The 25,502-nt window shown below is 55.5% G+C and overlaps 1 protein-coding gene across 2 annotated transcripts in view; it reads left to right on the top strand.

Moving 5' to 3' along the window:
* Nucleotides 1–25,502, top strand: part of RASGRF1 (Ras protein specific guanine nucleotide releasing factor 1) — a 93,324-nt gene that overhangs the window by 16,458 nt on the left and 51,364 nt on the right. For both annotated transcript variants that reach the window (XM_041751359.1, XM_041751360.1), the window contains exons 2-5: nucleotides 7,434–7,540; nucleotides 12,558–12,705; nucleotides 18,070–18,162; nucleotides 20,435–20,688. In XM_041751359.1, the coding sequence (XP_041607293.1) occupies nucleotides 7,434–7,540; nucleotides 12,558–12,705; nucleotides 18,070–18,162; nucleotides 20,435–20,688 (602 nt within the window). The remainder of the gene's footprint in view (nucleotides 1–7,433; nucleotides 7,541–12,557; nucleotides 12,706–18,069; nucleotides 18,163–20,434; nucleotides 20,689–25,502) is intronic.

The following is a 25,502-nucleotide window of genomic DNA, read 5'->3' on the forward strand; positions in this document are numbered from 1 at the left end:
CAGTGTTCCATGCACACTTGACAAGGATGTGTTTTTTGCTGGTTTGGGGTGGAATGTTCTGTGTAGAGCTGTCAGGTCCATTTGGTATAATGTGTCCTTTAAGGCCACTGTTCCCTTGTTGATTTTCTGGCTGGTTAATCTCTCCTCTGGTGCAGGTGGGGTGTTAATTAATGTCCCCTGCTGTTGTTGCATTGATGCAGATTTCTCTTTTTATGTCTTAAGTGTTTGCTTTATATGTTTAGGTGTGCTTATGGCGGGTGTGTAAATATTTACAAATGTTGTGTCTTCTTGCTGGGTTAACCCCTTCATCATTGGTAATGCCCATCTGTGTCTCTTATTACAGACTTTGTTTTCAAGACCCTTTTGTCTGATACAAGTGTAGCTACACCAGCTTTCCTCTGGTTTCCATTTGCATGAAACATCTCTTTCCATCCCTTCATTTTCAGTTTGTGTGTTCTTACGTCTGTATGGCCTGACATCTTTTAGCAGCATATAGATGGCTCTTGTTTTTTGTTTTAATCCATTCAGTCTCTGTGTCTTCTGATTTTTGGAGAATTTAGTCAGTTTATGTTTAAAGTAGTTATAGATGGCTTTGCCCTTATTGCCATTTTATTCATTATTTTCCAGATGTTTCCTATTTCCTCACTGTTTCTTGTTCTCTTGCTCTCTCCCCTTGTGGTTTTATGCCTCTCTTTAGTGTCATGTTTAGATGCCTATCTCTGCCTAACATCTGTGTATCTAATTTAGGTTTTTGTTTTGTGGGAACCACGTGGCTTACATACATCAGCCTACAGATAGACCTCAGAGATATTGGAGGTTTGGTTCCAGACCACTGCAATAAAGTGAATATTGCAATAAAGCGAGTAAAATATTTTTTTTGGTTTCCCAATGCATGTTAAGGTTATGTTTACACTATACCAGAGTCTATTAAGTATACAATAGCATGATGTTTAAAAAAGCAATGTACCTACCTGAAACTAAAAATACTTTATTGCTAAAAAATGCTAACCATCATCTAGACTTTCAGCAAGTCATAATTGCTTATCGCAGATCACCATAACAAGTATAATAATAGTGGAAAAGGTTGAAATATTGCAAGAATCACCAAAAGGTGACACAGAGACATAGAATGAGCAAAGGCTATTGGAAAAATTGTTGATGTGGTTGTCATGAACCTTTACTTTGAAAAAAAAATGCAGTAGCTATGAAATGCAGCAAAGCAAAGCATGGTAAAATGTGGTGTGCCTATGTGTGTATACATACTAATTTATTTTAAGTTGATAGCAAGTTAAGTTTGAACACATTCTAAAATTTTGCATTTTTACTCCCTCTCCCTACATTTTAGGCTTTTGATGTCACATTTTACATCTTTTTATTTTGTGTGTCCCTTAAGTAATTGTTGCAGGCATGGTCATTTTTACTGCTCTTACCTTTAATCTTCCTGCCAGCTTTATAAGTGATTAAGCCACTGCCTTTACCTGTATGTTTACCTTTACCAGTGAGACTTATCCTTTTATGTGTAGCCTGGTTCCCAATCAGCGCCCTTGCTTTTCAACTTGAAGGAGAGAAGTCCCTTTGCCATCTCTTTACCATCTTCCCTACTGCTCAGCAATAGGGAAGTCCTCCAGTTCCTGCTTGTCTGGAAAACTTTCTCTCCCCCTCAGTCTTGAACAACGTCCTTCCCGGGTAGAGCATTCTTGCTTGGAAGGTTTTTCCCTTTAGCACCTTGAATATATTCTGCATCTCCCACCGGCTCACATGGTCTCTGCTGAAAACTCTCTGATGTCTTCCAGGATCCCTTGTATGCGTGGAGTTGTTTTCACATGATATTTTGAAGATCCTCTTTGTCTATCACTTTTGGAGTTTCCATTATAGTAACATGTCAGGTGTGGGTCTCCTCGAATTCATCTTCTTTGGGAGTCTCTAGGCTTCCTGAGCCTGGGTGTGTGTTTCCTCCCCCAGCCCAGGGATATTCTCAGTCATTATGCTTCAAATAAGTTTTCTGTCCTTTTCTAGGGGATAGTTTTCTTCTCTTTCTGGAGCCATTATTATGCAAACATTCCCTTGATGTTGTCCTGTAGGCCCATTGAGCTGCCTTTACTGTTTTAAACTCTTTTTTCTTTTTGCTGGTCTATTTTTGAGCACGTGCACCATCTTCCTGTTGACCGATCCTCTCTTCTGCTTTGTCTGCTCTGCTGTTGAAGTCTCTTGTGCATTTTTCGCTTCAACTTTATATTCTTCATTCTGTAACTTCTGTTTGGTTTCTTCTCATGTTTTCTTTCTGTTGAAATTCTGTGTCCACCCACTGTTCTGACATCAGTGAGCTCCTCTATGACTATGACTTTGAACTTTTTATCAGGTAAATTAGCCATCTCAGCTTCATGAAGGGTTTTTTTCTGGAGTTTCATCTTGTCCTTTCATTGGGAGCAGGCCTCTGTTTCCTTATTTTTGCTTTACTCTCTGCATTGATTTCCACGTATTAGCGCAAACAGCTCTCTCCTCATCCTGAAGGAGTGGTCACAAGAAGCCCAAAGGTGGCTTCTGTCCTGCTGTCTGGGCAGTGCCCCTTGAGGTTGGCTGCCAGAAACTGTCTCTCTAATCAATTCAGTTCCATGGGGCCCAGAACAGCAAGCCCCTGGCCACCAGAGCCAAATGTCCAAGGTATGTCCCTCTGCCAATTTTGGTGGGTCCATAGGGGAGTGCTGGGGCAGAACAGGTCAAGCCTACCCAATGGGTATGGTGAGAAGGGAGCCATGGCCTCCCCCCACTTTTAATACCCTGAGAATTCATAACTTTTGCCATTCCCACACGATGACAAAAATCTCCTCTTATCCTAATCTTGCTACTTCCCCTGGAGAAGTTTGCCCCATCTCTCCATGCTGCCAGGGAAGTAGGATAAAAATGGGAAATAGGCTGGCACAGAGACCATTGTATCACCCAAGGGGCCCACTCCAGGGCTCTGCTTATTTGGGGTGGGCTTCCCTTGATGCTGAAAAATACAGCAGTCTCAGGCCTCCACTCACAAAGACCATGAACTCAATGTCTTACCTTCCCCACCTGGTAGATGCCTCTGAGAGATGCAGCCACACCAGGTGTCACACAGCAAGTATTCAGAGGGTTATTGGTGGTATTACATTGAGTATTAATAGGAGTAAGGGGATGAGTGGCAGAAATGTCAAGGTGCCTAATGGAGACATCCTCAGACTCCTGGAGTAGATTAGCATCTATGTGTCTGTTCATTCTTTTCTTCTTTGGCCATTCGGCTGCACCTCCTCAATGCCAAACTCTGTGTGAGGTACAGAGTCCCCTGGGGAAGGAAGCCAGCCACAGCCTGGTCTTGAGCCATCCAAGTCCTGTGGATCAGACAGGACTGTGAGGCTCCATGGGAGGAGAGGACTCAGGGAGAAGGCAGTCCTCAAGTGAGAAGAGGACGGGGGCTACCGGACCCCCTCCCCACCAGACTGAGATCCAGATAAGCACCTTCCCCATGACCTGAAGTTCTGTGTCTTCCCTAGCTGACCCCAGGACACAGTGCCACACCTGGGCCCTCAGGCCAGACTAGGGCTACACACTCTAAAGAGAAGGGGGCCAGGCCAGAGTCACACCTAGAGCCTCCTGAAGGCTGTAAGAAGAGACAGGGAGTCATCTTGGGCCTATCCTGAGCTGCAGGGAAAGATCGCACACTCTCATCCAGGCTGTGTCTCTGCCTCCCTCCCTCCTTCTCTGCGAGCAGGTGGATGGATGGGCAGGTGGATGGAGATGTGGATATGCACATAGATGGTGCAGGTATAGAGAGAGAGGGTGGAACTGAGAAAAAGTAAGAGCCCAGTTTATCCACCCAACTACCCACTTCACAGATGAGAGCCTGAGCATACCAAGGAAGGGGCCCACCTGCCCTGAGCTGCACCATGGGTCAGATTCCACATCCAATGCCCTTTCTATGACCAGGCGGCCACCTGCCCCTCTTCACTCTGGTGAGCCCTGGCCCATCCCTGTGAAAACAGCACTGGGTCACCGAGGAGCCCTGGACTACAGCCCTGGCCCAGACCCCGGGAGGCCCTCACACCTCCAACCACAGCCCCTGCATGAGAGGGGGGTCACCACCTCGCAGGTGGCTCTGCCCCCAGGGGACACCTTGGCTGCACCTGCCTGGGACTGCTGCCTCCCCAGTCCCACTACCAGTGCTTTGTGAGGTCTCTTCTCTCTTTTCGCAGGCCTCTCCAAGTGCAGGTCTCTCCATGCATGGGTCTGAGCATCTGATGTTCCCCCTCCCCGCCCCATCCTTCTCAGTTCTCCAAACTGCCTTTTTCTTAGCATCTTCCCAGAGTCTGGAACTCAGCCTTTCTCTCTGTATGTGTGGGCTTTGTTCTTTCCCCCAGCGGATTTCACTTTTTCTCTCCATCTCTGTGTCTCTGCTCCCCTGCCCCTGTCTCTATCTCTGTCTCCATCTCTCTGTCTCTGTGTCTCCATCTCTGTCTCTATCTCCATCTTCATCTCATCTCTTCCCCTGTCCACATCCTCCTGCCTGCCTCTGTCCATGTCCCCCTCCCTTACCCTCAGTCCCCGCATAGAGCACAGCCTTAGTCACGTGGCAGTGACTCCCTCGGTGAGCACCGTCTGCTAGTCGCTCAGGCAATGGGCACTGTGCTTGTATAGACCTGGGGTCGGGGGTCAGGGGGTGGTTACAGGCACAAAGTGAGCACATGGCCCTCTTGTCATCCAAGGCACCTACGTGTCAGCCTGGGGCCACAGAACAGCCTAGTCCTGGCTTAGCGCAGCTGCCTGCAGGGGACCTTGGGGGTGTGTCTTGCCTCCCACCCTGTGAAATGGGGGTGATAACGCATGACTCCTTGGGTGAGAGTGCTCCTGGCAAGGCCATGTGTGCAAGGAGCCCAGCCCCGTCCTGCAGCCTCCAGTTCCTCCTGCAGTGGAAGCTCCCAAGTTGCCTGGATGGCACCCTGCTCGTCCTCCTCCCCGAGGTTGCCCTGGGCCCTCCTCAGAGCTCACTGTGGCATTAGGAGGTACAGTGAAGTTTCTAGGTCATGTCTGCCCCCCAGGCCCCCACCCCTACCCCTGCACCAGCCACTGCTCCATCACAGGGCATCTAGGTGCTGTCTCCATGGACAAGAGATGCAGCAGGGTGCTGGTGAGGATGCTGGCCACAGCCAAAGGCTTAACCTAGAGCAGAGGTGACAGGTCTAGAGGCCCCACAGGGGCTGGACAGATGCCACCCTGTGGCAGTGCCTGGGGGTGGCTGGGGAGGGAGCCCAAGGGGCAGAGAGCCAAGCATCCTTACAGCTTGAAAACCAAAGGTGTCCTGTGGCAATGGCAGGGTTCAGGCCTGGGGGCTTCTAGGCTGGCTTCCTTTCGTTGCACCTGCTGATGCAGTGTTGCAGGGGGAGTAACTGTGAGCTTCTCCCCTAAGCCGGGCCGACTGGGGAGAAACCTCTGCTCAGGGCTGAGGGGCTGACTCACTCCCCATGGCTCTGAGGGGCCAGGGAGACCACTGAATGGGTTCATCTGCCCTGGGGACCCAAGGGAACCCCCTGTTCCTTGGGCAGGGAGTGTATGTAACTGAGCAGCACTGAGAGACCCCATTTCTGAGTTAGGACCCAGAGTCTCACCTGTGTGGAGGTTCTGTAGGTTTTATCACCTTCACCTCCCAGTGCCAAGCCCCGGCCAGAGAGGATGGTAGGTGCCTGGGGAAGGTGCGTTATCCTGGCTCCTCTGCTTCCCAGCTGTGTGGACTTGGGCACGTGGCACAACCGTGCAAAACTGGTAACACCTGCTCCACCTGGTGACGCGGGAATCTGTGAGATCACGGGAGACGAGCACTGGGGTGTTCATCATCCTTGAGAGTCAGGGGCAGTGCTGGACAGCCACCTGCAGCTCTTCCTCACCTGCCAGGGAGGGTGGGGAGCCCACCTGAGCCTTCCGAATTCAGCTCTTTGAGACTGCAGCTGACATTTTATTACATAGCCCCAGTTATGTGTTTCCTAGGAAACAAGTGAGAGACATGGACGCTCCGTCCACACGCACATGCACACACACTGGCTGCCACCAAGACTGACAATTAACAGAAATACAGTAAATGTCAGCAGAGGCTAAAAATAGTTTACGCACCGCACTCAGCTGCTGCTCCCTGTGCCTGGGCGCCGTGGGTAGAGGGACGGGGACGGCGGCTCCTCTGACACACTGCCATGCCTCGGCCCTCCAGGGCGCGTCTCTGACCGGGGGTGTCCCTGACCCAGCAGGCCTGCAGGTCCGTCTCTGTGCCCCACTGCCTGCCTCTCTCCCTCCTACTCCAGGATGAGACCCAAGGGGCGTCCATAGGCTGGGCCCCCAGCACCGGCTCACCCACCCTCTCTGCCAACCTCTGTGTGCCTGGAGCCTGACACTCCAGCCTGACACACCAGCCCCCTCGGCAGCCGGGAGAGACATGGGCTGTGGGCCCAAAGTCTGCATGTCCCCCCAACCCCACCCGCCCCCCAAAAAAACCTGCTCGTGGTCCTGACAATGCCTCGCCTATCTATACAGCACCCCTGGCCTCTCATCACTCAAGCCAGAAACGTGGGTGTTTTCCCCTCACTGGGCATGGCCACCAGACCCTGCCCACCTCATCTCTGGCATCTGTAGGCCTGCAGTCCAGCCCCTCGCACCCTCGCCTCTCGCACACTGGGGGCTCCAGATGTCTGTGCTCCTTGTCCAACATAAACAAACCTGGACCCTGCCCTCCCCCACCAGGCAGCCGTCCTGCTCTCTCTGGGCTGAGCAGAGGGTGGCTTTCTCTGTCCCCACAGTCCTTGGTTCTTATCTCCCGAATGGAATGACCGTAGCTAACAGATGCGCTTGTTGGGCATCAAGCCTTGTGCTGGGAGCTTCAGTGCATTAACGTGGGAATTTAACAGGTGTCTGTCATCAGGCGCTCTGCCTCCCGGGAGCCTAGGCGGCAGGCCCCGTGCTGAAACCAGCCCCAAGTCACCCATATCCAACAGACTTGCTTCTGGTGGGCGCCCCTGGGGACCCCATCTGTCTGTCCCGGGACCAGAAGAGCACTTGGTACATTTCCATGGACTGTCCGGGCATGCAGCACCCAAATGGTACCAGCTCACAAATGGGGTACTCTCGTGGGGTGTTCTCTCTGCCTTCCCCCAGCATCCCTGATGGTTCAAAATGAGCTTTTTTTGCAGTTTGTCGACAAATAGGGCTTTGTGGGTTTTGCTTCCTTCTCACAATATCCTAAGCAGAGGCTCTGTGCCATCATACAAAACCTGCCTCAATCAAGAGTTTGAAAATGCTAAATAGAGCAGCATTCCAGGGATCACAGATAATGAACCTGCGCCTGGCTGATGTGGCAGCGAGCACTTTGCAAAACAGCCAGCCTGTGAGCCGCAGACACCCTGGTAATCAGAGATGTCTTCTTCTCGATGCAGCATTATTTCACGGTTAACTTCAGCCATGAGAACCAGAAAGCCCTGGAGCTGAGGACAGAGGATGCCAAGGACTGTGACGAGTGGGTGGCAGCCATCGCCCATGCCAGGTATGTCCCAGGAGACAAGGCGGACCCGAGGGAGGCCCCAGGGTAGGGAGGAGAAGGAGAACTGTAAGGGGGGCTCTTGGCAGGGTCGCCCTTAGAGCCCTGGAGCTCGGGTCCCACCGGGAGCAGGAGACCTGAGGAGCAGCTTCCCACCTGCTCCAGCACACTGGCTCCTTCCTGGTAGAGGAGCTGAGCCCGAGTCGGTGGGGATAAAGGGCTTTACGGCTACCAGAGCCTGAGTCCGGGCTCCGGCCCAATGCAGCCACTGATCTGCTGCCTGACCATGAACTGCTCCTGTCATTCCTCTGGGCCTATTTCCTGCCCTAGACACTGAAATCCTCTAAACTGCTCTGAGCTTGGGCATTCCAGACCTCCTCATTCCCAGCAGTGTGCCTCTCACTGGAGGGGCCAGATGGAGAGAAAAGCAAAGGGTCTCCCGTAAGTGCTGCAGAGAAGGCCTTCCACACTGGGTTGAGTCTTTTGGGTCTTAGGGAAGGGCCAGGCTTGTGGGCTGGGGTGCGGCTCCACAGCTGGCAGCCCCCTGGCAGAGCTGAATCCTGAGGGCAGGGACCCCCCAGATTCGCCCTTCTCATCAGGTGATCTTTCTTGCTCAGTGGAGAGGGGTGTGCTTCTGTGTCTGTCTGCCTGTTAAGTGTGAGGTCCTGACGGCAGAAACCAAGTGTAATTCTTTGCATCCCCAGGGCTTATAGAGGTATAGGCAAGCGGTCAGCAAATGTGGATTGGAAGAATTCAAGGATGAATGAATGGGTAGAGGATGGATCCAGGGTGGATGTCGAATGGAAGATGAATGATGGATGAATGGAGGGTAGATGAAAAATGGATGTGTTTAAACTGTGTGTGAGGGTGGATGGATAGACAGGTGATGAACAAACAATGCATGAATGGTGTGTGGGTGAGTGGATGGATGGATGGATGGATAAATGGATGGGTGTGGTGGGTGGGTGAATGGATGGGTGAATGAGTAGATGGGTGGGTGGGTAGATGGGTGGATGGGTAGGTGGGTGGATGGGTAGGTGGGTGGATGGATAAATGGATGGGTGTGGGTGAATGGATGGGTGGATGGATGAATGGGATGTGGTGCGGTGGATAGATGGGTGGATGGATAGGTAGGTGAATGGATAAATGGATAGGTATGGGTGGGTGGATGGATGGATGGATGGATGAACAGGAGGTGGGTGGATAGATAGATAGGTGAATGGGTGGGTAGGTGGATGGATGAATGAATGGATGGATGTGGGTGGATGGATAGATGTATGAGTGGGTGGATGGATGGATAGGTGGTTGGATGGGTAGGTAGATGGATGGATACCAAGGCCCTTCCTTGAGCCCTGGAACAAGCCAGCTGACCAGAACCCCTGTGACCTTGAGGTCAGGTCATGTCCATCTCTGTCCTCAAGGAATGTCCAGTCTAGCCATGGACACCAGGTTCTCACACATGAACTTGTAGAGTCAGGCTGCAAGTATGGCACTGGGCAGACAAGGATGGATGAAAGTGCCCTCCAGAGATGTCACAGTCCCATCAGGAAGACACTAGTCATGGTCACAGCCAGCAAGCACTGGTATGTGAAGGCTGTGAGGAGGAGACATTACTTCCCTCTATAGGTAGATGGTGGAAACTGGATATAGGATGACATTTGATCTGAGCCAGAGGACCAGAGGCATATTTAATGGGTTTAACTATGAGTGCTTGGGCCCCCGACCACATCCCCAAGGCACAGATGTAGGAGTGGCTTCCAGGAACAATGAAGAGACAAGTGTGGGTTTCCGAAGGTGAAGTGTAACCTGGTCATGACCAGCCCTTGAACACCAAGCTCAGGTGCTTGGCCTTGCCGACCCCAGGCATCCCACCTGCTGCCAAGCCCCCACCATCTCCCTGTGACAGGTGAACTTCGTGTACTGTGTCTCGGGTCCAATGTATGAATTGTGAGCAGGGTTCATCTTTTTTTTTTTAATTTTTATTTATTTATGATAATCAGAGAGAGAGAGAGAGAGGCAGAGACATAGGCGGAGGGAGAAGCAGGCTCCATGCACTGGGAGCCCGACGTGGGATTCGATCCCGGGTCTCCAGGATCGCGCCCTGGGCCAAAGGCAGGTGCCAAACCACTGCGCCACCCAGGGATCCCAGGGTTCATCTTTTTTAAATGCTCACTGCTACCTTCACTGCTCTGTGAACAGTGGGAGCCATCAAAGGTTTTACACCAGAGGAGTGACACTGTCAGACCTACAGTTTTGAGTGGGAATTGCCAGCCTTGTGGAGGATGGATTCACATGGGAAGACCCCAGACTCGGGGAGAGTAGGTGGCCCTCAGCCTCCCTGGCACTGATGTAGAACCGAGAGTAGGGTCATTTTGAGAAACAAATGAGTCGGTTTCTATGGAGGGGCTTCCCAAGCGTTGGAGCGATATAGAATTCTAACGTGTTTTAGACTGTGATTACCAGGGCTACACGGATTCAGGAAATCAGTGCCTTAGACAGTGAGATGCTACCATGTGTGGCGTCTACCTGGTGAAGGGGACAGAGACGGCACAGCGCTTGTTGGACCAGGGTGGCCCCGTAACTCACACACAGGCAGGACCAGAGAATGGCTCGAGCACTTCAGAAAATCGTGGTCCCCTCTCCTGGCCTCAGTCTCTTCAGCTGTAAAATGAGACCGTGGTTCTTCCATGGCTTCTAAGTCCCCCTCCAGATCCAAGTCTGAGTCCCCAAGGATAGTGCTGCCCAAAAAGGTGCTCAGTACCCCGTCACTGGAGGAATGGAGGTGGGGGAGGCAGAGCTGCCCAGAGCCGCTGCGCGTGAGGCCCTGCTCCGCCCCGAAGCGCTAGCGTCCGTGACAAACCAACTGAGTCCTGGATGGCCCTGGAGTGAGAGGGAGATGTGGCAGTGTCTCTCCGCTGAGCTTCCTTTGTAAGTAGACAGCTGAGCCTCTTGGGAAGTAGGAAACGCTTTAAAACCTAATATTCTGGTTAACGCTCATTTTCATGAGGCAAGCACAGAATCCTCATCTTAAGCCAATGGTACCACCTGCCACGTCCCCCCTCCAGCCTTACTGACCTTTAGATAGGGTGCAGAAGCCAGGACGGAGCTGTGGATCCTCCCCTGGCACGTGCTCCAGGTCCACGGGCCGCCTGCACCCTCTGCCCCGTCCACGCACCCCCGCCACTTTCGGGTGCCACGGGAGTCACCTCCTCCGACACAGGCAGGGAACCAGGCTTTCTCAACCTCCTGGGCGCCCCCCCCCCCAACCCCTCCATGTAGCCCCTGTCATATTGCAACACTGTCCCACCCACGGCATCCTGGGATCCTTATCTCACTCGGGCTCGTCAGGAAGCTGTCAGTGTCCCATTTAGGGCTTAGAACATTTGTGTGCAGCTCCTGAGTCGGGAACAAAAGCCAGCATCCCCGACCCGGCACCCCATGGACCAGCCACATCCAGGGCAGCTGGAAAGTCATGTCAGAAGATGCCAGATGGGAAACGGTCCCCTCGATTGGGCATCGATTGGGCAAGGGGGTAGCCAGCTGGTGACCCCCAAGAGGGACCAGTTCCCTCTGTGGGCGCAGGTGGCAGAGGCTGCCCTGGCTAGGAGTGAGGGGAGGACAAGTGTGGGACAATGGGTAAGGGCAGGCTGTTCTTTCAATAGACCTTACTGCAAAGGTGGGGAGGGGGCTGGGTTCGTACCACAGGGACTTGGGGCTCCTGTAGACTGAGGACAAAGAGCCCAGGGCATAGGGGCCGCTGCTGACACAGGACGGACGGACTGTGGGGGGTCCAGGGTGGGACCTGGGGGGGTCAGGGGTGGGATGAAGGGAGCCATGGTAATCGCAGCACTGTGCATCCTGTGTGGTTGGTGACTTGTGCCATGCCGGCAGAGCCCCGTGGGCAGGGACTCATCATCCCCATTTCCCGGATGAGCAAACTAAGGCACAGAGAGGCCCGGTGACTGGTCTGCTGTCCCTGGGCTGATGAGTGTGCGAGCAAGCAGGGCTGGACCCAGGGACGGGGTCAGAGCATGGGGCCCAGGCAGAACTCAGCCCACGGGGGGCAGGGGTGGCTGTGCTGGGGGTGGCAAAGCAAGGCAGGACTGCATGATCGACATGAGCGGGCGGGAGGCAGGATGGGGATTGGAGGGGACAGGGAGCCTTGGAGGCCAGAAACAGAGCCCTGTGGTGTGGAGAAGCCAAGGGTGGGGGAGGCTGGGGACGCAGGTGCAGGAAGGCAGGCTGTCCTGCGGGGCCCTGGGACCTTCCCTCTGAGTCCATGCCTGCGCTCCGGTCTCCTGCCCCGACAGGCCCCTTGCAAAGCCCCTCCGCCCTCAGAGGCCGCACCCCTTCCTGGATCCAGGTCCTCCCCCAGTTCTGAAGTCCTCACAGGCCCTGCCCATGCTGCGTGGAGTCAGGGGGAACCCTGGCCCAGAACGCATCACCCTCAGAGGCCTGGGACCTGTGACTTTGGGCAGGGCACCACTGCCCCCACCTGGCTGCTCTTCCAAGTTGCCCAGCCGTGATGCTCCACCGTCGAAGGCCTGTTAATCTGACAAATGCTGGACTCCCTCTTCCATCCTCTGCTTGGACTTTGAAGGGCCCTCTGATCTGGCCCCCCAACCTTGGTCCCAGTCTCCCCCAGCACAAGCCTCCCAGCTGGGGCTGTAGTTGGAGGAGGGGGTGCCAGAGCCCTGGGTTGGGCATCTGAAGCCTGGGCGGTGGGGGTACCCCCATAGTCTGGGTTGGAGAAGACACCTGGAGCCAGGAAAGAGGGCGAAGCTAGCACAGGGAGGGGAGAAGGGAGAGACAGGTTTCAGACAGAAGATCTGCCCTTGCAAAGGCCCGGGGGCCTGCAGGGGAAAGCGGGACCCAGTTGGACAGGATTTGGGGAGGAGGCCCCAGATGCTTGGGCAGCAATCAGGACCTTCTCCTGAGTACCATAGGGGGGTAAGTCCTACCTGGCCTGCAGCTCTGGGGTTAGCAGGTAACGTGTTAACCTGCCGTGTCCATCTGTCCGCAGCTACCGGACCCTGGCCACAGAGCACGAAGCGCTGATGCAAAAGTATCTGCACCTCCTGCAGATCGTGGAGACAGAGAAGACAGTGGCCAAACAGCTGCGGCGGCAGATCGAGGACGGGGAGATCGAGATCGAGCGGCTGAAGGCAGAGGTGAGCGCCACGTACCACCCCAGGCACCTGCAGGGGTGGGGAGCGTGTGCCAGGCAGAGCAGGAAGGGTGCATAGTCAGATCTAGGTTCAAATCTCAGCCCTGCCCTCCCTGCAACTGTGCCTCAGTTTCTTCATCTGGCAGAGATCATGGACAAGCTCCTGGGAGTGACCCCAGGGAGGAGTTTCAGAGCGCGGGGCCGAGGGCCATGCTGACTAGGCATTCTGCATTACCAGCCAGCGCGGCAGGGGCTCGGGGTCGCTGATGGTCCCTCTGCCTGGGGCTCGCCAGGCAGCAGTCTGGAGGCTGCACTGTTGCCAGGTTGAGCCCGCCAGGACCTTGATGGTCCATGAAGCGCTATCTCCTTAGGAATGCAGAGCCCAGGGCTGCCTGTCCACTTGCCACTCTTGCCACTCAGCTCAGAGCCACGTGGGAATGATGGGAGCTCGTTCTGGGGTCAGTCCCCCCCAAGAGACCACCCCCGGGGCCTCCCCTAGCCCAGCACACATCCCCAAATCCAGACTGCATCCCTGTGAGGAGCCCGAGGCCTGGCCCCAGTCCCACATCATGAGCTTTATGAGCAAAAGTGTCCGTCGGGGTGCCATTCACTCCCTCTGTCACCTGACCACTGAGCATGGCCTCATCCTCTTCCCCTGGCCAGGCAGTCCTCCCTAGTCCCACGGGGCTCTGCCAGTACCTGGAGCCATAAGCCGTGTACCCTGTACCTCTCGGCCTTGGCACATTCTGGTGCTCCTGTTGGAATGGCCTTGTCACCCCCGTTCCTGCCTGTGGAGTCCTAGCAGGTACATCACCTCCTCCCAGGGCCCCCCACCCCCCGGGCTGGGAGAGTGCTCACTGCCGTGTTCCCACCACGTTCCTGCACCCACCTGCCACATCGGAGCCAGTTCCACGCCTGTGTTCAGCCACTCCAGCCTGGTGGGGGCTCTTGGAGGACCAGGCTATCCTTTCTCACCCACTCCGTGTGCCTGGCACATAGTAGGTGCTCTGTGAATACATGGGTGTCAAGCTCTGAAATCAGCATCGTAAGAGAGCTTGTGGTGTGAACCCACACAAGAAGTGAGTTCTTTTGCAGCCAGTGAGAGTGTAGGTTCCTGTTGCCTATGGCCTTGGAGGGTTCCAGGGATTTGTGCACCAGAGGAGGGGTGGATGCCCAGGGGGAGACCCCTCAGTTGCCGGGGAGCAGAAAGCTGGTCGGTTGTGAACGTGTGCGTGCGCGTGCTCACAAGTGTGTGTGTCAGAGCCACAGCAGAGGCCCACTTGGTGGGAATTTGGAGCAATGCTTCCACTGGGTGCCTTACCCTCCAGGGCAAAAGATCCTTTTAAGGAAGACTTAGAAAGAAAGGCTGCCTCAGTCAAGCTTTCCGGCTGTGGTCCGTGTCTCTCATATGCCCTGCGGGGCAGGTGGACACAGCCTGCTCCCAGGAAGGAGGCTGCGAGGGAGGCAGGAGGCGCTGAGAAGCGAAGCAAGCTCCTGGGAGTGACCCCAGGGAGGAAGACAGAGGCCTTGAAAGTGACCGCTGGAGGGATCTGATGACGCAGGAAAGGGAGGGGCTTATCCAAGGTCGCCCCAAGGTCACCTGAGTGATGGAGTCCCAGCTCGGACTTGGATCTCCTGGCTCCACATCCTTGGTCCATGCCTACCCCCTGAGGACTCAGGTCTGATGGAAGGGGCACCCCCACGGTCCGCCTGTCCTCCACTGGCCAGATACAGCTCCCAGAGCCCTGTCGGCATGACCCCAAGGACTCGCAGGGGCTCGCCCTCTCCTGCCCACCTCTTGCTTCCAGACTCTGCTCTCCTGACTCACTGCATCCCTTCCCACTGCGGCGGCCTGCACTCCCTCTGCTCTGCTCCAGACCCTTTGGGTGGCCGCCACGAGTCTGTCGGAGTCACCTGGATCCCACGCACCCACAACCCCCATATCGTGGGGCTTCCAGCATCAAGGGTTGCTCCTTCCCTCACAGAGGGACTCCCACAGCCTTCTCTCACCACGGACGCATGAGATCACACCCCATAGGAAGTCTGCACCACCCCCACACGCCCCTTCTTGGTCTCCAGGGCCACCCGACACCCTGTCGGGCCTCATCCTTCTTGCCCACACCGCTGAGGACCTTTTGTAGGAAGGGGCATCTGCCTCTGAGAAGAAGCATCGTCGTCTCCAGGCGCCCAGCTTGGCAGCATCTGGTTGTTCATTTATGGTTGGAAGTAAATGCCGAGCACAGGAGGGGGCTGGCAGGGCAGGAGCTTACAGACCGTCATACTTTACTGTTCCTGAAGCTCTCAGAGTCCTTGAAGCCTGACCCTGGAAAGAACCGTGGACATCTTTAGTTTAGGGTTCAGGTCAGTCTTGCAAACAAAGTTTGACATGGATCCCCAGCACAGAAGACAGGGCAGTGGGGAGATGACTCTGGGGGACGCGGGAGAGCCCAGCTGGGGCCCACTGCCACACCTGGAGGCATGCTTCTCGCCTCCCCTGCCGCCCTGGCATGCCACACCTGTGTGCCCTGTGCCTCTGTTCAGCCGTCCCCTCTGCCAGAAGTCCTCCTTCCCATAACCCTCCTGTTGGACTCCTCTTTGTCCTTCAGAACCTCTTCTGGAAGGTCCTTACTGCTTCCATGGGGAGACGGTCCCACCACAGTAGCTGCACACCTATTGTGGCCTGTCCTGCTGGACTGTCTGACCCCCTTGTTAGGCTGGGAGCTCCTCCAGGGAAGCGTCTGGCTTATCCACCTCCAGCTGCATCTACCAGAGCCCACCAGAGACGTCAGCATGACATGTGGACAGGGTTGGCCCAGGAGGATGGAGGTGGGCACCTGAATGACTTGGAAGAGGTCAGAGGGAAACAAGAAGGGAAGAGAAGAAGCAGGGCCACGTGCCAGCGGTTTGAAAAACAAGAAACATGGAGCTCTTTAGCAGAACCGTGGCTGCTAACACAAAGAAACACCCTGGATCAATTCCACCGTCAGGGGGTGCGCTAAATGCATCCTGGATTAAAGACACCATCTCGGGGACCGGGGGGGCAGCCGCCCGTCTTCAACAGGCCCATCTTCAACTTCCCAACAGGGCTCTGGGAAGTGCCCCAGAGTGGGGTGGCAAGTGGGCAGGGGCCCACCAAGACACCCAGCCTTGAGCCAGGCTGGGCACTCAGGGCTGGATACCAGCCAGGGGGTGGGGGCAGGAGCCCACGTACCAGCTCTCCGTGGCCACCGTTCACGAGGGTCCACCCAGCAGGCCCTGCGGTCAGCGGGGATCCGAGAAAGATCCACTCCCAGAGGGGCTGCCAGATTTAGAGGAAGGTTGCGTGAGGTCACTGGGGCTGGGGCTCTGGCCACCTCCCCACACTAGCTCCTGGCGGTTGGAGGGGCGAGGGGGAGCCACAGCCCAAGTCTTGTGCGGGTCCCCGGGCTCACAGCTCTCTACCCCCATTCTGCTCTGTAAAGACTCCAGGGCCCTGCGCTGCTGCCTGTGCGTGGAGCACAGCGCCTGACCTAATTGCGTCTATTTTTTGCCCTGGTCCCTGCTGAGGGCTTGTCCTGGAATCCTCCCTCTGAGAAGAGCACCATCCGTTTTAGATACAGGCGACTTACAGACACACGTACACGCGCATGCACATACACACGCATCGCCGTTCTACAGAGAAGAGGGTATGGTGTACGACGCTGCGGCGGGGAAGCGATAATGTCCAGGATAGCCAGGGGAGGGGGCGAGGGGGGCATTCCCGCGTTTCTGAGCTAGGAGGCTGCCTGCACGTGCGTGTGTGCATGCGTGTGTGCGCGTGTGTCCCTCAGCCCTCTGGAGCCCGGATCCAAGAGTCCGCCTTGATGTCAATGGGCAGATGTCCTCAGACAATTGAAAACAAGCCTGGGGGGGCGGGGTACGACGAGAGAAGGAAGCGAAGCCCGCGCCGGCCCCAGTGCCTCTCGGATATTTTCAGCGGCGCTGCGAGCACAGGCTGGGGTAATTTTAGCAGCCAGGGGAGTGGAGAGCGAGTAACTGTTCCATTTGCTTTCCAAGCGCTGCATCGTGAGAGCCCATTCATTGTGCGGTTCACAAGTGGCCTTGAGGGGACAGAGCCGTGTGCTCTGCCGAGGAGCTGGCGTGGCCGCGCGTTCGTAGGCTCCCCCAGCTGCTATCTTTAGCTCCCGTGGGTGAGCTCCGTGTGGCTGCTGGTGCTCCAGGCATCTCCATGAGCCGCCAAGGGTGCGCTGAGCGCCCAGCCCCTCGCGAGCCTCCAGGAGCAGGTGGATGGGAGCCGCAGGCAGAGATGCACCAGCGAACAGGAAACGCCTGCCCCGTGCTGGAGCGCGGGCTCCCAAGCAGCGGCCTGATGGCACCACGGGCTGTCCCCTCTGGGGGGAGCCCACTGCAGCCCAGGCACCCCTTCTCCTGGGCGCTGCCCCTTGGTTCTGTTCCGGCAGCTGTGCTGGCCTCTCTGATCCCCGCACCAAGCGAACGGAGGCTTTCAGGGCGGCTCCCGTGGTCCCTCCCACGTCCCTCTGGGCCACCGTTTCCACGGAGGACTCCTGGTCAGGGAAGGGCTTCAGGGCGGCCCAGGGGACAGGGCAGCCACGCCAGCTGGGCTTTGCCTCAGCCACTGGCTTTTCTCTGATTCCAGCACGGTTTTGTCTGAAGGAATAAGGGGACAGCCCAAGTGTCCATTTACAGATGAAGGGATTGCAAAGTAGGATGTGTAAATACCACAGAGAATTACTCAGGCTTGAGAAGGAAGGAGCCTGACACCTGCTACAGTGCGGACAGACCCAGAGGACTTTACACCAAGTGAATTCAGCCGGCCCCAGAGGGGCAGATTCTTTAGGACCCCACTCACGTGAGGTCCCGAGCAGAGTCAAGGTCATAGAGACAGAGGGTAGATGGGGAGCTGGGGGTGGGAGACGTCGGTTCATGGGGACCGAGTCTGTGTGGGAAGGTGGAACGTTCTGGAGATGGGTGGTGGGAACAGCCTTGCAACCGGGTGTGTGGACTTAATGCCCCTCAGCTGTACACCTGAAGCTGGTTTTAAAATGGTTAAGTTTTATATTGTTTTGCCGCAGTAAAAATTCAAAAATAAAGGGGGCTGATGGTTTGGGCATAGGGAAGACAATCAGGGATTGAGGCCAAAGCCCCCAGATTACTCTGGGCAACTGCCACACACGAATGGGGAGGGCCTCTCCCCCGGCCACTGGGGGCTGGCACCCGGCCGCCCAGAGCTGAGGTGCAGGGGCTCCCAGTCCAGTGCTCACTCGCTGTCCAGCCCCACGGCCTCACATGGAGCAGGGCACACAGGCTGCAGGCCCTTGCGGGGAAGGTGGCAGGGTGTGCTCACCCCAGTGACCCGTGTCTCTTGCAGATTGCATCTCTGCTCAAGGACAATGAGCGCATCCAGTCCACGCAGACTGTCACCCCCAACGATGAAGACAGTGACATCAAGAAGATTAAGAAGGTCTGTAGCAGCCACCCTAGAAGGCCTCCTGGCACCGTCAGCACCGTCCCCCCAGGGATGGCCGCCCCCCAGCTCCACCCCAGAGACCAGATACGGACCGGAACAGCCATGCTCAGGCGCTTCCTCCAGGCTGTCCCCGGGCGACACTGGGTCCACCCTATTTTAGGGAAAACAGGAGCTAAAGCGGAAGGAGTGGGAGGGGCTGGGACAGAACCCAGGCTGCAGGCTCCAGCTGGGAGCTTCTCTCACATCATGGTGGGGGCGGGATCCTGAGGCCACCTGGCTCCCCCCATAACTTCCTCCCCACAACCACATCCCCACGGCCACCCCCTGCCCCTCCCCATGCAGACCCTTCCTCTCACAGTTTCTCCCTCTAGTACCTCCCACCCCGCACACCTTGGCCTGGGAGCCCCTGGACCCCAGAGCTGCCCCACCTAGTTTGCTCTGTGAGAGTCCAGATGGCAGACATCATAGATGGCCCTGGGAAGGCACTTGGCAGCCGGGGTACCACCAGCATGGTGGGCCAGCCCTGGGCATGTGCAGGCTACCGGACCCGAAGGCAGAGAGCCCGAGTCACCCTAAGAAAGGCAGGTGATATCGGACAGTCCTGCATGTGGAGCAGCCAGAGACCCCCCAACACCCCAGACACTGCATCCCCCCCATCCCCGGCCAAGTTCAGCCTACCAGCGTGTTTGGGGTTCTGAGCCCACATGGTGTGTTGTTTTTTTTAATTTGTTGCTGGTGCTTTAAAAGCTAAACATTTCACATAAAAATCTGGATTTTGTTTCTCAAGAATAGAAATAGCTAACGTTCATTAAGCACTTTCTATGTGTCAGACGCTATTCTAGGAGCTTTATGCAGATTAATTCATTCCTAACTCAAAACCCTGTGGGGTTTCATTATTATCTGCATTTCACGTTATGGGGAGGCTAAGGTGCAGAGAGGCAGAGGGACTTGCCCAGGTCACCAGCTCAACGTTGGCACGTGGCATTGAAACCCCAGCCGCCCAGCCCCAGAGCACACATCCTCCTGGACACCACTGGGACATCGCCTCCTGGAAAGCACGAGGCCATGCACGCAGCCCAAGGCCACCCACCACAAGCCTGAGGAGACCCACCAGCTGGCTTCCTGAGACTCTAGGACCTGCTAGGCCATAGGCAGGGGGTCTGAGCCAATCTCCATCCTGGCAGGCTTGCGCTGGCCTTGCCTCTCAACTGTGGCTCTGCTGGGCTTCTCAGCCCATTTTCAGAAGCCGTCCTGGTTGGAACATTTCAAGTACCGGCTGAAATCCTCCTCCCTCCCTCTACTTTCACCCTCCTGGGGTGTCAGGGCAAGCCCTCCACGTAGAGAGAGCTTTCCTGTTCTGGAAGAGAGTAGTCTGGGCTCAGGGCTAGCTTCCTCTCCAAGGCCAACACCCCTAGCCACACATCTGCACCCCAACCATGGCATTTGCTGTCCATGCCCCTTTCAGTGGAGGCTGGTGAGTGTCTGTGCCTGGTCCTCAGCAGGCGACCCCTGGGCCCCTGGGGCCCCATCCCGCAGCAGGAGCAGTAGGGAGCTCTGGGGTAGCCAAGAACCTGGGTCCTCTCCTGGATCCTTGCCAACATGCGGCCGTGCCAAGCAGCCCAACTGCAAGATGGTCAAGTATCAGCATTCATTTCCCCACAGAGGCAGGAGAGGTCTAAGCAGGCGCAGGCACTCAGAAGTGCCGATGAGGCCCCAAGCATGAGATTAACTAATTTGTCACATTCTGTTCAATTCGATAATCACCCTCTATCCAGATGAGTGTTAATTGGAACTTGTGGGTTTTCAGGCCTGTCGTTAGACAAGATGAGGTGTAGATGGGCCACCACAGCCCGGCAGGCCTGTGTCCTCCAGCTCCTGCTCCAGTGGAGACTCAGCCACCCTTCCCCTCCTCCAGTCAATGCTTCTGAAGCAGCCAGGGATCTTGCTGAGATGGAGGGGTCCACAGAGGAGCCTGGCACCTGCATTTCCAGCGAGCTCTGGGGGGATGCTGGTGCCACCAGTCCCGGGGCCACACTTGTAGTCCAGGTGCCTCCTCATGAGCCCCGTCCTACAGCCAGGAACATTGGCTCAGAGGAACCAGGCAGCGGGCCCAGGAGCTCGCAGGCAGCAGGAGCAGGCCTGGCCCTCCTCTGGGCCTGCAGAGGGGGCGGGTGGACAGAGTCCATGTCCCCGCCCTGGAGCCCTTGCTCCTGGAAGCATGAGCCCCCAAGCCCTCTGACCAAGACCCTCCCGCCCACTCCCCCAGGTGCAGAGCTTCCTGCGGGGCTGGCTGTGCCGGCGCAAGTGGAAGACCATCATCCAGGACTACATCCGCTCGCCGCACGCTGATAGCATGCGGAAGAGGAACCAGGTGGTGTTCAGCATGCTGGAGGCCGAGGCCGAGTACGTGCAGCAGCTCCACATCCTGGTTAACAACTTCCTGCGCCCACTGCGGATGGCCGCCAGCTCCAAGAAGCCCCCCATCACACACGACGACGTCAGCAGCATCTTCCTCAACAGGTGAGCTCCCCCAGGGGCTGGCCCAGCACGGAGCACCCTCCCAGGGCAGGTGAGCAGATGGGCCATACAGGGTGGAGGTGCCCAAGCCATGTGACTCCAGGCCACCTCCAGCGAGTGTGGGTGCAGGGCATACACGGAGGCCATGCGGCAGGTAAAGCTGCTCCACTGGGCGGTCCTGTCCCCCAGGGCACACCTGGCAGGGTTTGGAGGCATGTTTGATTGTCAAAACCTGGCTGAGCTTGGGAATGCTGCGGGCACAGCTAGCAGAGGCCCCGGCTGCCAGAAACCTCAGGCAGGCCCCGGCCCAGCCCCTCAATAAGGACAGCTCCTCCCACAGTGTCCCTGCTGAGAAGCCAAGTCTCCGGGAGCTAACTACACTCTGTCCTTCTACCCCGACACAGCCACAGTGACCAGAAGCCGGGTTCTCTGCCCGGACACATCTGCCCTCTAAACGCACCTCCTTTTCCTGAATGGTGACTCTGGCGTCACTGTGGGACTTGTGGTACCCCAGAGGGTCCAGCTTGCGCTGCTCTTCTGTCTACCTCTTTTTAAAAGGAGTTTCTTAAAAAGTGGTTTAAATAGATGAGCTTTCTGGTGGGTGTGAAAATTGACTGAGCCGTATAAAAGCGACAGGCCTGAAAACACATACCCAGAGTGCGGAGGGTAAGCGATTCCCCCCCCCCCCCCAGGAATGAGGATGGGCTGTCGTGTGCCCCAGGATGTTCATTCAGCCACTTCACTCACTCTAACCAGCCCCCATGTAGGCCCACCCCATGGCGGTCAGGACCAGGGGGTGCTGGGTGCGAGGGACCAGTGGGTAGCCTATGAGTGATAGAGATGGGCAGAGGCTGGCCAAGGCTCCGGCTGGACAGGCCCAGAGTCAGCGGCGTGGGCAGGCCTCCAGCTGTGGTGTGGACACCGCGGCAGAGCTGGGGCAAGAGAGAGACGGACAGGGAACAGCTTTTGACCTCATAGGACCTTCTAGAACTCAGCCACTGGGCCTTACAAGGTTGCTTTTTTGATATATGTGTTGAACCCAATTTTTAAGTATTACATAAATGCTTTTAATTCATTTCTTGAAACAAATAAATCAGTTATTATGTTTTTGTGACATCGGATAACAGCTCAGAAATCACAGTGGACTCTTTCCAACACTGTGACCTGCACAGTCCCTTCCTGGGTGACCCAGGCAGTGCAGCAGGGTTCACACATGGGCACACGTGAGTGAGCATGGGAGCTGGGACCCTCATGCTTCTCTGTCTCAGGGTCCAAGATGGGGCTGGGGCACCCCACCTGCAGCAGGTGCAGCAGGTGCACAGGTGCTGCTGCCACAGGTCACAAACCCCTGTCCAGCAGGCTTGGTGCATCCCCAGAAACACTGCTGACCCTGGACAACTTGGGGGTGAGGGACACACCCTTGAACATCCACATGTAACCTTGAACTCCACCCAGTCTTAACCATCGATGGCCCGCTCTTGACCGGAAGCCGTAGTGATCACACATACTCCGTTTGTTATGTGGTTTACAAAACATACCTTACAACAGAGTGAGATAGGAGAGAAAACAGCCTCAAGAAAATGTGTTTCGGGCACCGCGCTTTATTAATCAGGGAACCCCACGTGTGAGCGCACCCGTGCAGTCCACACCCGGGCAGCCCAAGGGTCCATTGTGCTGCGGGAGGCACGGGGACACTTCTGGGCTGTCCCCCCTTCTCTTAGGCCATGACTGCAAGCCCCTGGTGACCATGTATCACAACCACCAAGAGATGAACCTGTGCTTTTGTGCTGATTTAATCTTTCCATCATTTTGTTATACTTCATGGATCTTCCATGGAATTTCTGGGCTCAGGAGGCTCCAGGCAGAATGAGCCCTTCCCGGTGTGTCCCAACTCTCCCTCGGATGTTCTTCCACTTTGCTGTTCTTGATGGTGTCTCCTACTGCCTTTACGTCTTTCCTTGGAGGTCACGTCCCTGGCCACCCGCATGTGCCTTGCCACCATTGGCTTATGTCCTCGCTGTGTGTTCACAGGGCCTCATGCTGCCCTTTGTGGCACCCATCACACTTAAATAGTGACTTACTCTGTGTCTGCATCCTGCTTACCATGGATGGGGTCAGGGCTGTAGTGTACAGCTGCACCAGCTACGCACTGCACAATTCAGAGACACTATTCACATGGACCAGAGATCAGCACAGTTTTTCTGTAGAGCATCGGACAGGACATAGTTTAGACCTTGTGGGTCATGTGGTCTGTGTCGAAACTAAGCAGTCACAGACGATCCTGAATGAACGCACATGGCTGTGTTCTGATAAATCTTCACAGAAACTAAAATATGAATGTCGTATGTGTTCTACTGTGAAATATTCTTTTGGGTTTTTTTCAAACCATTTAAAAATGTAAAAATCTTTCTGAGCTTGCAGACTGTACAAAAACAGGGAGTGAGCCAGTCCTTTGGATGAAAAGATTCTGTGTCCCATAAAGTTGCCGTGTTCTCCCAGAATATTCTATGAATGTCATAGAATTCCAACCAAAGTGCAGTGTAGCAAAATGATCTTGAAGTTCAAGTGAAGGAATAAATACACGTAAATAGGTAACTGTGTTTCAAAACAAGAGCATTGTAAGAAACATTCCCTACTTTAACTGAAATATGTTATGGAAATCGATAAACATAGTTAAGTAACAAAAACAGCCTGAGTGTAGTAGCAGAAAATACAATAAAAAGTCTAGAAACAGACCTAAGAGCTAGAAAGTCTAGAAACAGACCTAAGAGCGTGTAAGAAGTGGAAACGATAAGCAGCAGCGTAGAAGAGCAGTGGAAACAGCTGGCGCATTGTTAGATGGAATCGGGCAATCAGCTACCCTAACTGGGGAGGATTGCGCTTATACCCCTTACGTGCATCTCACACCAGCGTGAACTGCAGTTGAGTATTTTATGTAAGCGTGAAGCAGGAAAATTAAACAGGTGAGTGTGTGCACAACCCATGCACACTCAGAAACAGAAGACAGAAAGAAATATTATGCCTCACAAGGCAAGGGGGTGGCAAGATGGGCAAACTTCCAAAAAATGATGAATTAAAACATCAAACACACCATTAGCAGGCAGACCACTGAGCAAAAGTGTCTACAGGGTGTATGTTAGGTTATGTGCTACATATGTGGGGTTATTTAAAATTAAGAAGAGACAGAATAATAATTGGACGGAGCTAGGGAATTCCCAGAGAAGGAATTCAGGTGGCCAGTGCATAGGAAAAACATTTAAGGAACATAACAATGGTTTTTTTTCAAAGCATATCAAATCAAAATGAGATCATTTTATTCTCTTGTGAGATGGATAACAATGGTAGTTTCTACATTATAGGTGAAATTCCTTAAAATGCCTTAAAAATGAAGGCTTCGTCAACTGTGTTTTTATAGTCCTAGCTTATGATGTCCCTAACATGCTGCTACAGTGGCCCGTGCAGTGTTGGAATTTAAGAAGATGCATTCCTCCCCAATGCATCCTGAGCAGTGGGCGGCTGGCGGTGCGTGGAAATGGCTCCCCTGAGTGGTGCTGGGCAGTGCTCGGGGTAGTCCGGAGACTTCCGGCTCCCTCAGGAACCCCAGAAAGTACCCTGATCCTCAGTCTCCCCATCTCAGACCAAACATTCTGCCACTTGTGCATTCTCACTCACCCTTGAGTCAGTCTCTAACTTTTTGAACATGGGGCCGACGAAAGTTCTTGGGATTAATACATGTTTGTCCACACAGCAGACTAGTTCAGAGGCCACAGAGACACAGCCCAGCCCTGTCCAAGTCACTCTGAGGCCACAGAGATACAGCCCAGCCCTGAGTCACTCTATAGGGGACAGCTGCCTGACTCAAAATGACTTCAGCCATTGGGGGGGATTCTGGTCGGGAGTCAGTGTGAGTCCACACCTGGGGGGGCCCTGGTCAGGGATCAGTGACCACAGTGGGGGGACTATTCTGGTGGGACATCAAGGAGGGGACAGTGAGTCTCCACAGTGCGGGGACATCGCTCTGAAGATTTCGTGTCTGTGGATGATATGAACATTCCCCCTGCCGGTTCTCCTTCCGTCCTGCACATCTGCCAGTGTAACTGAGTTCAGGCTTTGCCCCCCAGCCTGCAGGTGTTGTCTGTCCATCTCCCTCACCCCCCAGGATCTCGGGGTACCCCCTGCTCTGCTCCCCACAGGCCTGCGCCCCGGCACCTCCCATCCCTGCCGCCTATGGTGCAGAGGGAGTAAGACTCTGGTGGGGGTGGGGGGATGCCCTTAGGCACATGATGCTGGAAAAGAGGACAGCTGGGGGGGGGCACACACACCCCCAGGAACAGAGAACCTTCCAGGGAGGGGGAAGCCAGGTCAGGGGCTCAGGCTGCGCCGACCCTTCCTCTCGGGGCCTCACTTTTCCTGTCCCAGAATCAGGCACACGACCTGGACGTCCTCTGGACTCCCCTACCTGGGTCAGGGCCAGCCCCAGGCACCCCGGGGAGACCTCCAGCCCCCAGGGTGGTAGGATCAGGGTGACGCATGGCCTCAGGGAGGCAGGGAGGGGCTGCAAAAGGAGGCAGGAGCCTGTCCCCTGCGGAGACAAGCAGTCCTGTGTCCTCAGGACAAGCTGTGACAGCAGACTGGGCCTGTTCCGGGCCAGCTGCCTGGGGAGCGGTGGGCGGGAAGGGGGTGCGGCGGGAAGCCAAGGCCAGCGTGGCTGCCAGGGCACAGCACATTCCCCTGCACTCCAGGTGGTGACAACGCCGGCATGGAAGGCACATGGGGTCTTTTGCTTCCCTAACTTTTCCCGGAAAGGGTGGCGGTGA

This window comes from Vulpes lagopus, chromosome 4, assembly GCF_018345385.1.
Source record: "Vulpes lagopus strain Blue_001 chromosome 4, ASM1834538v1, whole genome shotgun sequence".
Classification (NCBI taxonomy): Eukaryota; Metazoa; Chordata; class Mammalia; order Carnivora; family Canidae; genus Vulpes; species Vulpes lagopus.